The 14,655-nt window shown below is 37.1% G+C and overlaps 1 protein-coding gene across 5 annotated transcripts in view; it reads left to right on the plus strand.

The window, feature by feature from the left end:
* LOC149943621 (teneurin-m-like) overlaps window positions 1-2,972 on the plus strand; it is a 280,977-nt gene extending 278,005 nt beyond the window's left edge. For all 5 annotated transcript variants that reach the window (XM_090175899.1, XM_090175900.1, XM_090175902.1 and 2 more), the window contains one exon: window positions 111-2,972. In XM_090175899.1, coding sequence (XP_090032025.1) covers window positions 111-973 — 863 coding nt within the window. In that variant the 3' untranslated portion in view covers window positions 974-2,972. The remainder of the gene's footprint in view (window positions 1-110) is intronic.
* Window positions 2,973-14,655: the final 11,683 nt, after the last annotated feature.

The following is a 14,655-nucleotide window of genomic DNA, read 5'->3' on the forward strand; positions in this document are numbered from 1 at the left end:
CCTTAATATACCATTTAAAAAATATTTTTTTTAAGATTACCTTTTATTTTAAGTTTCCAAAATACGTGTTCCGCCTGTAAGACTCATTCACATATTTTTATTTGCGTTAGAAATGGACGGCTGGACGAAAGCGTACGGTATCGACGTCCACAGCCTGCAGCTGGCGGCGCCGGACCTCTTCCACAGCCCCTACTCGATTGACCCTTCGCCTCTGTATTTGGACATGCCGAGTATCCCCCTAGTCAGCGGTTTCGCTTGTTCGGTTCGCAAGAAGATCGAGAATTTTGCGAAACTCTCCATCGTGGAAGGCTCCAAAGTGAAAAAGGACCAACTTTACGACACGGTGGTTCCCAAAATAGCCACGCTGAGCGTACCCTTCGGCAAAGGTATCGTGGTTTCTCTGATCGAAGGCCACGCGGTGGTTCGAACAGTGGGCGACGTAGATCCCATCCTGAGAGACGCGGTCACATCCGTCTTCAACAACTCTTACTTGCTGGACTTGCATTTGATCATGCACGGCCAAGACGTCTTCTACCTGGTCAAGGAGAACACGTGGCGGGTCAACGACGACCTGACCCAACTGCAGCGTCTGGGCAACAAGATCAACACCACGGTCCACGAGAGCAAGCCGGACGAGGATCGCGCCAACCACCACGTCGACATCCGGGTGCACGCCTACCACGCCATCCTCAACATCCGTTACGGGACGACGCTGTCTCGCGAACGCCAACGCTTGCTGCGGCACGCCAAAAAGCACGCGGTCGGCCTTCGCTGGGCGCTCGAGCGCGAACTGGTGCAAGCGAACCACCAGGGCTCCCAGGACTGGACCGAGAAGGAGAAGGAACACATCCTGTCGGCCAATTCCGTGCCGGGGTACCGCGGTGACTACTACCACGACGTTCGTTTCTACCCCGAACTCGCGGACGATCCGTCGAACATTGTTTTCCACAAAACTAGCGAGAAACTCAGGTGATACGAATCTCCGTCTAACAGGTCTTACCACGACCTGCTCCTCGAGGAGTACTCGTGAACGGAACAAAATAAACTATAGAGTAAATATATTCGAACATGGCGCGCTAGTCAGGAAGCTTTCTCTTGTCAAATTACGTAACTTAATTCAAACGGAGCGCGACCAGAAGGGTACGCGACTAACGCTTGTAAAATACTATAAAACTATATGAAAATAAATTATTAAATAAATTCAAATACCAAAATATAAAATACAAATTTCCCCGCATTAAAAGTAAACCAAGGCGAAGCGCTTTATTTTTTTGGAATATATTATAATAATAAGAAACTACGTTTAAAAGGGTAATAAATGAAATAAAATATATTGGAAAGCTGATGTTTATATTAAATGCATTTCGGGGAATACTAGCATTTTGTTGTATATGAAAAATTCAAAAAACGACGACGAAGTTTTGTAACTTTTGAGGCAAATGGTTGTATGATTTTATCCAGTGCGACTGTTGTGTGCGGAAATAACATTGTACGAGTGTATGCGGTGTTATGTTTTAAAAATGTTTAGTGGGAACCATTGGAAACACTTCGGTTTATCAGTGAATTTTCAATTGTCGTCCAAATTCTATATAGTTAACGCGTTATACCTATGGCAAAAAAATTAAAACAAAATCCTAACATTCTGTGTAATTGCAGTTTTTATTAACTTCTTATATTTTCGGTTCAATTTGTCTGTGGAATTCTGTAAAACACGGACGAACGTTAACAGTGCAGATAATAGTGAGAGTAACTTCGCCCTGGAAAACAATTTAACCATACAAATTTCCTAGCGCTGGCTTAGTCTCCCTATTTTTGTAAAAACACTACTGTAGCCAATAGTTTCCACTAATTATTATTAATGTTATTATATACATAATAAAATATATGGATAAAATATCCCGTACTCCCATCTGGTGGAAATTGAGGCAAAAAAATTTGTAAATAGCCAAAAAAAAACGTTATCCTGTTCATAATTCATTTTGCAATCCTTCGTTGGCAAAAAAACAATATACTCATAAAACAAAGTGTTCTCGAATTTATCGTATATATCCAAAGAAAAACTAAAAAAAACTTATCGTAAATTATTGAAAGATCAAAATTATGATCTCTGACCCGACGGAGCCCTTGGGAACGCGCAAAAATGTAAAATAGACCCTAATCTAAAAATACATTTTACTAAAGTGATATTCTGGAGCAATTCGCTCTACGACAGACGCTAAACTTTCGCAGCGCTGTTCAATTTTTTGGATGATAGTGCCGACAGAAATAGGCCATTCCATATTATGGGCAAACCCTAACCACGGGTAATCGTGTATTTTAATATTGAAGAGGAAAACAAACAAAAAACATTTATTAAAATTATAAATATGTGATTGGGCTATTTTATTTTTAATTAAATATATTCCGTAACAAAAAAAAACGAAAATTAGATACAGAAATTTGCGAATCCATATTTTAATTTAAATCGCGTTTAGTTTAGTTTATAATACTGGTAAGAGCTTGAAAGTGCAATTTTACAACTATTATAAATATTATAATATTAAACATTAATTACCCTAACCTTAAATGTATTTAAACGTAATATTTTATAAGAAAAGGTAGGCTGATATATTTCAAATTTGTATTCGAAAATTTTAAATATAGTTTATTTTGATTTTAAATTATGGAAATAAAAACAGTGCTAAAATATCTAGAAAGTGCGGTTTCGAGTTAAAGGTGATAAATTTCGCTGGAAAACAGAATTAAAAGTTACGTGTCAAAATGAGTACGCTATACCGAACTACAAGAAGGACAAATGCATAAACTGTCTTAACAGAATGAGTACGAAAATAGGGTAAAAAGGGGAAAAATAGAAAAATCCGTATAAAAAATTGCGTTTATTGATTTTTCCTCATGTTTTGTACTTCGAATTGTATACAAGAGGGCTGTAAATAGGCTTTCATAGCCAATCAAACCAACAAATAAAAATACATCGTGAGTGTGTTTTTTATAATATATTTAACATTTCTTTTAAGTTATTACAACAATTAAGCATACATAGCTCACATCATAAGTAACGTAACGGAAATAAGTATGGCATTGAGTAAAAAATATCACCGAACTGATTTAGTGCGTAATGAAGATTTAGTTTACAACACTAGTGCCTAAATGTGTCCAAAGTGAAATAAAGTTCAGTTGCAAGTTCAAGTCGGAGTTGGCCTAGAGAGTCAGTGTTGAAAAAGGTACGGCAAAAAGAATGGGAAGTGTCATACTTATTCTCAGTATGTCACTTATGCCTACATGAAATTAAATACAACATTTTGAGGTTATCAGTAGGCCAGAGTCATTATACCATATACGTAAAATTATTGTGTAAATTATTCTTGTACATAGTTTTGCATCAATACGTCATCAATGACGCAATTCCAAGTATAGATATATGCACCAAGAATAAATATGGAATTTGAGCAAAAATGAACAGTTCCACGCCGCCAATTGTTTAGTGTAGATTTCATAGTATAAAAGTGAGGGTTAACAGTTTCAATCGTCTGTTTGGGGGTTTTAATTATTTTCGAGGAATTAAGAATTTAGTTTCAAGTTAAAAATGGTTAAATGCCTTTTTAAAAATTGTTCGAGTAGTTCAATTAGAAAGGGAGACCTAAAATTGTAAATTTATTCGATACCGAAGGTAATTGTACAACTTGATCAACTTTGCCAATTTATTTCCATAGATATTCCTGTCGTAAATTTTATTTAAATAACCTGGGTTTAAAATTATTTGGGGCCCGTAACTTTATCAATTTAAAATTTTTATAGCTTTGGTTGGGTTGCTTCGATGAGATTACCAACAAAATGGCTACCTATTTAGTAGCTACGCGTGAAAGGGTTTGAATTTTTGACCTCCCTTCCCGGTTTCCATGGAGACCATATATACTGAATGGGAAAATCATATTACCCAAATCAGTAATCTTTGCTAAGAAAGAAGAATCAGCTTCCATGATCGATGACCTCGAACTAACTAAAGGGCTTCAAAATCATTTGATAAATTCAGCCCGAATTTCGGTCTGCCAGCAGATCTCGCAAATCATAGTTTGTCATTTTCAGCCGTATTTGTGGAAACTTGCGTGATAAACTATGGAAATTTAAATGATTCTGGAGTCCATTAACTGACGGAGACTTTTATTTGATATCTGGGCGTGGGAGAAAGGTTTCTTTCTAACAAGGCTGCCGAATTTCTTCCGTTGTAAAACTAATTCCTCCATTTTCATCTATTAATAATCAGCTATAGGCTAATACCCAAGGCACCACCTTAGGCCTAAGTCATCAAGCGACTTTTGGAGCCATTAATTCAGGTGGCCGGGTTACAATGCGTATTAGGGTGGTGGCAAACCCTGCATGCCACGAGATGCAGCCAACACCATTCGCCGAAGCTAAATTTACCATCTACCATTTGCACCGTGCACCAGTAAACCTCGAGACACGTCAGTTGTAAACAGACGGGGACCGATTTATATCCACTCTTATTTCAGTTCGGCTGCTAGGAAGTGTTTCAACCAAATAAAACCCACCCTATCATTCCGAAAGTTCTTCCTCTCTAGTGAAGACTCACTTCCTCTACGTCATAGCGTCGACTTCTCTCCCACTCATCCAAAATTTGTGGTAAGATGGCTGATCAGTTGCCGTTATGACTTAAAGGAAGTGAAATTTTAAAAATTGAATAATAAAAGAGACTTCATGACTGAAATTTTTATAAAAACAAACAAATAAATGATAAAATCATCCACAAATCGAATAATTTTATCCAAGGGTATAATTTACCACAGACCTAGAATAAAAACAACATTAAATAGGTTTAAATGTCCACAAATAAAGAAATCATGACCACAAGTTAATCGGCATAAAAACATGAACATTTATTGAACAATCAAAGCTTTCTTCGCCTTTGATGGTCTACCTATTTTTCTTTTTCCCCCGAGCAGGACGTTTTTGGCTTCTTCAGGAAATTGCACCAACTTTTTATGAAATAAGATTCCATTCCTGTAGGTCTTCAAAAACACTGGGTATGTGCAACTAGCTATTTCCCAATGTTGAGTGTCCATACTTACACACCACAAACGAAGTTGTTGCTTTTGAAATGAGTTGAATGTTTTCCAATTTTTCTTCTCGTTTTGTCTTATATAAGTTGTAATGTCCTTTTCATTCAAAGATTTCGCATTGGACGGGTTAATAAAAAAGACTTCTAAACTACGGAGAAAAGCTTAAACGTTTTTTATTTAAGTTTGATTCGGTACAATCCAATGATCACGCTCTATTAATATTAAACGCAACTTGAAAAAATCTTCCAATACAGTCATCTTTCGGCTTCTGAATGTATGATACGTTCTTTTCACTTGATCTTTAGCTTCTGTTAATTTATCGCAGGTATGCATTTTCCCCATGCATTATTTTCTGCTCGTCGCCGCTTAGAGGGTGGCTCAACTGAAAGCGCTTCATCGGATTCACGTATTTCATTAATATTAATTAATTAATTAAAAAATTTCGTGGTAAATTAAAAGATTTCGTGAAAATTACAAAACTCCGTGAAAATTACAAAAATTCGTGAAAATTACAAAACTCCGTGAAAATTACAAAATTTTACATATATTTTAAGGACTCGGTCTCAAACTCTTATTTCGGCTCGATTTCAAATGAGCCCGTGCAGCTATGCAGGAAACTTCATCGAGTCGAGTCGAGTTGACAACAATCGCAACGGAAGGTGGTCAGTAATCGACTGCAGCGATACCAAGTTTTTCGAACTGATCTAAAATTTTACGCAATTTCCCGATTCTTCGTGTTAACGCGTGGTTTAGTTAGCCAGAGTATTAAGCCCCCTTAGAATATTGGTCCATGTTTTCACCGGAGTGGATCAAACCTACATAAATAACATAATCGATTAAATCTATCACCATCTACGTATAGTCGTGTTTATCTTTCATTCTATTTACAAAACATTTGATCCTTAATAATATTCACAGTTTTTGACTTAGGTATTAACTTATGAATTTCGTGACCTTTTTGCATAAGCTTGAATTATGAATTTGAGATTACGTGTAAAGCTTGTTTTCCACTAGCGCGCGTCATAATGTTATTTTCTTTACGCGCGTAAAAACGTTTGAACGTTTCAAAGCTGAGAAACGCGTCGTTGCGCGCGCCAGTGGAAAACAAGCTTAAGCCTTTTGAAACAGAGTGCACTAAGTTAAAACGTGATAAAATTAGAACAAAATTGAAGAAATTTAAAAACTTACTAATAGCTCGTACCGATAGGTCTTCGAGCAAACAAAAAGATGCGAAACTCGGACCAAATAGGTCTTCGAGTGAAAAACTAAATTAAATTAAATAAAATAGCCAGAAATTCCAACGGTAGACCGGTTTCGTCCTATTTGGGACTGGTCAGTACCGTGCGGGAAATCTGGCTCGCGACTATAACACCGAATAGAGAAACTAAGCCTAAACATTAAACATTTCAAAACGAGTTGCGTAGCAACGGAAAGCCGAATAGGGGGAGAGTGGTGGAGATTAGTACATACGCAATGTTAAGTTAAAAGGAACCACCTATGGACTGCATTGTAAAGGATGATAAAATTAGTGAATAAGTAGATTAGTCCATTATGAAAAGGGATAATAAAGCTAAGCCCTAAACAAATTGAAGAAATTTAAAAACTTACTAATAGCTCGTATACCGATCGGTCTTCGAGCAAACAAAAACGTGCTGCTTTTTCACCAATCAGATGGTATGGTGGAGAAGTGACTAGCAATCACCCGTCGCAGCAAGAGGAGCCAAGCCCGATCCCACTAGGAACCACTTGCCACCGGTAATTGGTTTCACAAGTCACTAATTGTGTGATTCCTTCTGCATTGGCTTAGCTGATTATTATTATTATGAAACGTTAGGCCGAAACTTTGAGATAGAATAATAATTTATATTAAAATCACTTAAATTAATAAAATGTGTCCTCACTTTTCTTTTCCTTAAATTCTTGGAATTAAACATCTTTAAAGCTAAAAAATGGCAATGACACAAAAAATGTTTTTTATAATGCAACAGTTTGCACTTTGCCACGCCATATTTTTCGTGGGACTTTACTTTTGAAAGTTTAAATTTTGGCGTTGCCTAGACAACGGAGTGAACACCTAGTGGCAAGAATTGTCAAAGTAAAATGCCAGAAATTAATTTATTTATATTAACGTAAGCAACGGTTTAAGATATGATTCGCGAGTGTACGACATAATCCGTATAAAAATTACAATAGGCCGATAAAAATATTTCGCCTAAGTTGTTCTCTTTCCCTAACTACTAGAGGATTTCGGAAAGGGGGTAGGAAGGGGAAGTAAGTCTGTGACGTATGTTCAACAGCACCGCCATCTATGTACAGATATAAAAACTATAAAAACGTTTATAACAAATTTTGTCTGCTGCAGTATTTTTGTGGGAAACATAAGCCTTAGCAAGAATCGTGGCCTTACACGAACGTTTCTTATGATTAACACGTCAATGATAAGTTAAAAATATAAAATGAATCGTCTAATTGGAATTGGAGGATCTGTTTGCTGTTTTATTTAAATGCTATTTAATTTACATTTATCAAAAACATTAACAAACCTTTTCTTTGGAGAATCCATCGCTTCAAACTTAGCGATTCGCGAATTGCGAATTCGTTAGGATGCAAAAAAAATCGTCGAAGTTGGCCGTAAATTCCGACCATACAGAGAAATCCTCTTTTTCGCGGGTTTACGCGGGGGAAGTACTGATGGGAAGTCTCCTCGTAGGATAATATTTTTATCGGCCTATTCCTTAGTCAGTTAAGTTCCATTTTAATACACCAAGACGCAATGTGCAAGTTTGAGACACTAAAATCTGCCCTGAAAGTAAAGCTTCAAGAGAATGTAAGGCAGAATTTTCAAAATTCACCAGCCACAATCACTTCCAGGCAGTGGCGGACTGGCCATAGAGTGAACCATGGATCGTTCATGAATTGGGCCCCCTTAAACATGATAGCATTAGAGTGGTTAAGGCTGGCCCCTTTGTCTCCTGGCAATCAAAAATATTAGGCCCAGTCCGCCACTGCTGCCAGGTGATGATGTAGAACGGCGGATATGGTAAGATTTATTTCAAGACGTATAAAAGCCGTCATCTTTATTCTGGGGAGAAAATACTGGGGGATTACGATCCATGTGGAAGTGGTAGAAAGGCTCCAAGAACGCTCATGTAAATTAACCTGCCACATTTTAATCCCCGCTTTTTTGTCTCTCTCCGTTTTGGAAGTTGAAAGTTGGCTGAGCTTCCTTTGAGCTTCGATCTTAACTTCCTCGCGGTTGGCGACGATGGGGAACTGGTTCTTAAGCCAGCCTATCTTTCCTGTTCCTTCTCTTCCGCGCTCAGGCAGCTGTGGCAGCGCGGATGCAACCAGTGAACCCACCGAGATTGATACAGATCTCTAGATAAATAGTCCGCGTCGCTGTCCCTGGAGAGCGAAACAGCTTAGTTCAAGAATTAAAAAACAATGAAGTGGCCGATCGATTGAGGGGGCTTATGGTGGCGTTGGTGTTACTTTCCAAACCTCCCCTCGAGATTCCAAGCTCTCTTTCTCCGTTTGAGAAGTTCTTCTCCAAAACAGAAATCTTTTGTCTGTTGTTTTAACTTTTATTCAATATATCATTCTCCTCACCTTCTCTAACATTTTGTGAGATATGAATGGATTGTGCGAGCTGTAGGTGTTAGCAGAAGTAAATAATAGCACGAGGAATTCATCTTTTTATTCTAATAACGTTATTAGAGTTAAATATGTAGCTTCACCGTCACCTACTGACTATTTAAATTACGTTTTGAGGAAAAAACAGTTGGTGGCATCTAGGAGCAACAAACACAACACCCCACAGAAGGAGAACGCAACCCGTCAAAAGTCGTGGATTTTCTTGTGTACGTTTTTCATTGGCTAGACGCCTTAGCGCCTGCTGCCGTCGGAAGGGGAAAATTCCGAAATTGTCTTCCCCCCGCCCGTAAAACGTTCAGCGTAAATGCTCGTGACGCTCTCCAATGAAATTCGTACACAACCCTTCGTTAGCGTGTTTAAAGGCTAGCTGCGTTCTCCTTGTGTTTGTTGCTCCTAGGTGGCATAATGCAGTGCTGGTGCCAGAATATTTGGACTAGGTAGCCATACCTGCATACTTCTATGTGTCAAGGCTACTAGTAGTTGAATTTAGATGGCTCGTGTGTCTTAAAGCAAGTGGCGATTCTAGTGTAGTACTTGGATAGTACGATAGATGTCGTATTCGGCAGAGCCTCCAAACTATTGTATTTACTGTATTATAAAATATTTCTACGTGCTTTCACTGTTTTTTTTCTACGTCACCCACCACCAATTTCGCTAAAACTAAACAAAAAGTTGGCTGTACTTTTTGCATTTTCCGATAAGATTTCCCTAAAACATTTTACACGGAGCTCAAGTTAGCCTTAGTGACTTTGGAGTTCAAACTGATTTTAATCTAATTTCGATACTAATTAAATTAATTATTATTGCAATACTCATATCAACTCTGTGAAAGTATCGTTAATACTTAGATATTTATTAGTTAGTAATTTATGATAAACAACAACCTTTACCTGATACATTACTGTGGCTGTCAATGAAATGTTAAGCCTTAGTTCACAAGGCTATAAACATTAACTGTTAAACAACACGAAACCGTGCAATTTTTTCGTTATTTTAAATATTTAAATCCTCTCCTTTTATGACTAGTTATGTAAACGAAATACTTTTATACTTTAAACATTTGTTATAACAATTTTTTTAATATCACTTGGATTAATTTTAATCCGCCGTGTTTTGTAAATACTTACACTCGGTAGCAGACGACATACCGAGCTCAAGAGTCAAGCGAGGGTAAAAACAATGAGTAATATATATAACGTTGATCAAAATCATCCTTGCAAAAACAGTTTTATTTCCCCCTATTACCATAACGAACATTTTGTGGAAAGGTCTATTCAAGCAAGATAGGAAGGGAGGCGAAGTAGGAGAGGTGAAAGCTAGGAGGATGAAAGTGAACCTGGAGTGGTAATTTGCGCGCACTATGGACTGCACCTGCGGCCTGCCTCTCGGCTTTGGCCCGGTTCATCGTAATGTGCTGCCATCTCTGAACGGCAAAATCTGAACTGTGACCTTAAAATAAGCTAAGCAGGTCCTAGGCAGGGTTTAGAATATGAACGTCGTGTATTTCTATAGTTATAGATAATTAGAAAGATTTTGAAAGATAAAATGAATATAATATCAGCAATTTTGAATGAGCACGGGGCCGTTGTTCGTATATGTGGAACCGAAATCCGCTAGAGGCGCTCCGTGTCCGGCTTGGTTCATACGATTGTAACGACTTCTAGCCGCAGCTCTAATTACTAAAAATTAAAAAAATAGCTTTTTTTTATATCGCGAAATATGCTTAGCTTGGTGAGGTGGGCCTAACAAATCTTTCAACATTTAACGTATATCGTTAATAATGGTTAAGTAATGGCAATTAGTTGACTATCAGCTATCCTATTTCCAACTTTCCTTTTTTTAGTATTTGGATTTTTCTTATTTCCTAAATGTTTTATAATGCAAGTTGAAGTTATAGGTTACTAGGCCTTGGTGACATGGCCAAAATATTAAACATACAAAATTAATCAAATTATTCTTACCCGCGTCTTTTTTATTAGATGCACAACTATAACTGTGCTCATTCAAAATTGCTGATATTATATTCATTTTATCTTTCAAAATCTTTCTAATTATCTATAACTATAGAAATACACGACGTTCATCTTCTAAACCCTGTCTAGGACCTGATTAGCTTATTTTAAGGTCACAGTTCAGATTTTGCCGTTCAGAGATGGCAGCACATTACGATGAACCGGGCCTAAGCCAAGAGGCAGGTGCAGTACATAGTGCGCGCAAATTACCACTCCAGGTTCACTTTCATCCTCCTAGCTTGTAGGAAGCTTAGCGCGCGCTCGGCGGAAAAATTTCGGAAAAATGGCGGCAACATTGCGGCCGCTACGCTACTTGTTGCCGCCATTTTTCCGAAATTTTCCCGCTGAGTTCGCGCTAAACTTCTTACAAGGATGCTGGCGCGTTCATCCCTTCTACTTCGCCTCCCTTCGTATCCTCCTTGGTCTATTGGCTGTGTTTTCAAGAGCTTACCAGTGCTTCCGCAAGCGGGGAATTTTTCCCTTTTCGGGATTTTTCGAATCTGTTCCATTGCGCCGAATCCCATTCGACCGAAAAAGTCGCACTTTGGCGGATTTAGGATTCGGTCTAATTTGATTGTCCCATTCGACCGAAAAACCCGCACTTCTCCGGGTTTAGGATTCGGTTTTATTCGTTTCAGCATCTGTCAGAACAGCATGCAGTGTTACCTAACCTAACCTAACCTAAACTAAAGGAGTAGTAAGAAAAACTATTTTTTTTTGCGGTCGCTCAATTGTGAATATTGCGTCAGTCGATTAGAAAATACAAAACCCGCCTTTGGGCTAATTTCATCAAAAACATTGGCGGAATTCGGTCTAATGGGATTCGGCGCAATGGGAAGATACTAGAGGTCGGGGACGGTTAATCATTATCCTTGTTTAAATTGATTTTTTTCGGGAAAAAAATGTAAACAAAGAAATTTACCGGTTAATATTTCGGAAAATGATTAAAAAACATGTATTATTCGTAAAATTGTAGCTTTTTATCGAAAAAACGTCGTTTTTTCGATTAATTTTACAAATTTATCAAAAAATTAAAAGAAAAATACAGAAATATAAATTATTTGATCAAAACGTTTTACGAATAATTTTGAGAGCTTTATCTATTGAATAAAAGTTAACCATCCCCGACCTCTAGAAGATACCGATTTTTCAACCTTCCAAAACGTTAAAAGGGAATAATGCAATTTAATTAAGAGGGAAAACGAGAAAAGTGAGGGACAAAAGCATACATATCTCAGGGGGAAAATGACGGAAAGTGTTCTTTTCACGGGGAAAAAGGGAATTTTAGCTTTTCTGATAACATTGCCTGTTGTTGTCTACTATAATTCTAAGAGTCACAGATGTAAAAAATATTATTAATACGTTCCTAAAATGATGGTCATTGTGATAGTAATGGATGTCATGATCCAAATATCCATTTGCTACTTATATATTTGACCAAAATTATTCAAACGTAAGTAATTTTGTAATAAATAAAACCCGATATTTGGAATTATTTTCAGAATTAAACTGAATAGTTATATAAATTAATATTAAAAGCTTCAAAATATAGCGAGATATAAAAATAGGAATTTCCAGGTCAAAAAAGGGAAAAAAGTATTTTTCGTGTAATGAAATTATCACAAAAGGGAATTTTAAATATCAAATGTGGAAGCTCTGTCGGGGACTAAATATGGACCGTATATTTGCAACGGGTCACGGGCAGTCGCTAAACTTGAACTAGTCTCACGAATTTCGAACGAGGCCTAGCGTCAAATATTAAACGAAAATTCCATTTCTTGTGATAGAACGGCTGTGGAGGCGGCTACATGGTACTTTAATTTAAGACCCAAATCCCTTGGGGACTCTTGAATAAAAACGGAAGAATTATATATGATAATTAACCATCCAAATGCTGCTAAATTTATCATGAGTTTCCTAGCTTGTGGCGAAAGCTTTTTTTGGAACGATAGCCACTAATATCGATTAAGGTTAGTATGAGAGATTGATAAACTATAAGGACGAACACGACCTCCTTGTTTGGACTGTCTCTGAGGATTTAAGTCAAGCGCTTATTTTTTTTTCCTTTTTGGAGAGCGGCCGACCAATGAAGACATTTTCTCTTTTATGTTTCTCTAAAACGGCTGTTCTATCCTCTCTTTTCGGCTATTGAAGGAATTCCCTCCGGAAACGGTACGAGAAAGAGCCCGGGAAAAATAGTTCAGATCCCATTCTGGCAGCTTAAGATTATTTCCTGCCCAAAGGAGAGTGTGTCGACAACCCTAGCCTACTCTTCCGAGTTGTATATCAACTCCACTCCTACATTTCAGTCGGATTGAAATCCTGGGGGCATTCTTCCAAATCCTGATGGGGAAATTCCGAAAATATATTTAGAGAAAATTTGCTATATACAGGGTGTTTCAAAAGGATATGCAAAAATTTGAAGGAGTTGTAGGTGGCGAGTTGAGAAGTGTGCCTGTTTTACCCCCACTTTCCTATGATGAGTTAAAAGAGCGCCAGCGAGTTTCAAAGTGTGGCCTGCTAGCCCCTGGAAGTAGGCTGCAACCAGCGCAAAACCAAGCAGCAGGGACTTAAAATACTGTTTAAGTTTACTTTTTTTTACGCTGGTTACCTCTAGAGGTCGGGGACGGTTAATCATTATCCTTATTTAAATTGATTTTTTTTCGGGAAAAAAATGTAAACAAAGAAATTTACCGGTTAATATTTCGGAAAATGATTAAAAAACCTGTATCATTCGTAAAATTTGAGCTTTTTATCGAAAAAAAACGTCGTTTTTTCGATTAATTTTACAAATTTATCAAACAATTAATCGGATAATACAGAAATATAAATTATTTGATCAAAACGTTTTACGAATAATTTTGAGAGCTTTATAATCTATTGAATAAAAGTTAACCATCCCCGACCTCTAGTTACCTCGATTTATTTGTTCACAAAGTCCTTTTTTACCTATCACACGAGCCCAAACCTTAATGTTCGCATTTCCCTGCTGCTTGGTTTTACTATTGTTGCAGCCTACTTCCAGAGGCTAGTAGACCACACTTTGAAGCTCTCTGGCGCTCTTTAAACTCATCGTAGGAAAATGGGAAAAACAGGCATACTTCTCAACTCACGCCCTACAACTCCTTAATTTTTTTGCATAACCTTTTGAAACACCCTGTATAGGCATAGTATTTCATATTTATGTATTTGTAAAGGAAGAGTCTTTTTAATTATGACCTGAAATACTTAAAATAGATCATAAAACGAGCATTTAGTTAAACCGCCTTCGCTATTGTATTTGAGATAACTTCAAGACCTTGACATCCCAAATACCAAATTTGGGGGTTCAGAAATCAAAAGTTGTTCAAACGGTTTTATTCCCTTATCATATATTACCAAAACAATTTTTTATCTATTTTTATTTGATGGAGTGTGCGTATTTTAATTTGAAAATCTTGATTACTATCTTTCACTGTGTCCAATTTTGCACCAGAATTAATTCCGTGGTTTTAATTTTTGCTGGGTCAACCTTTAGGATCTTCATTGTGAACCCACAAGAAATTAACTAGAAAAAAACTTGGTGCTATAGATTTACGGCTCCATTCAAAACACACCCTTTTCATGGCTTTATCCGCGAAAACTTATAATTACCTCCCTCAATAACGGCTATCTCAAGTCCAAATATTTTTGCAATTCACTCTTTAGTTTATTATTAGAATAAAGTTTATGTATGTGTACGTTTATTCCTTAAATTTGGTATTTCGGATGCTTTCTGAAAACTCTTAAACATAGTATTATATTACATAAAGGCTGCCCAAATAGACCATCTTTATTTAATGGTGAGCGCGACCTTGAAAAAGATGTTGTAGACCTTCAAAAGTCTTATATCGAAAATGTTATAATATCTAATAACAAAAATAAGCAACATAATC

Source organism: Leiobunum rupestre, chromosome 5 (genome assembly GCF_980474605.1).
Source record: "Leiobunum rupestre chromosome 5, qqLeiRupe1.1.hap1, whole genome shotgun sequence".
NCBI lineage: Eukaryota > Metazoa > Arthropoda > Arachnida > Opiliones > Sclerosomatidae > Leiobunum > Leiobunum rupestre.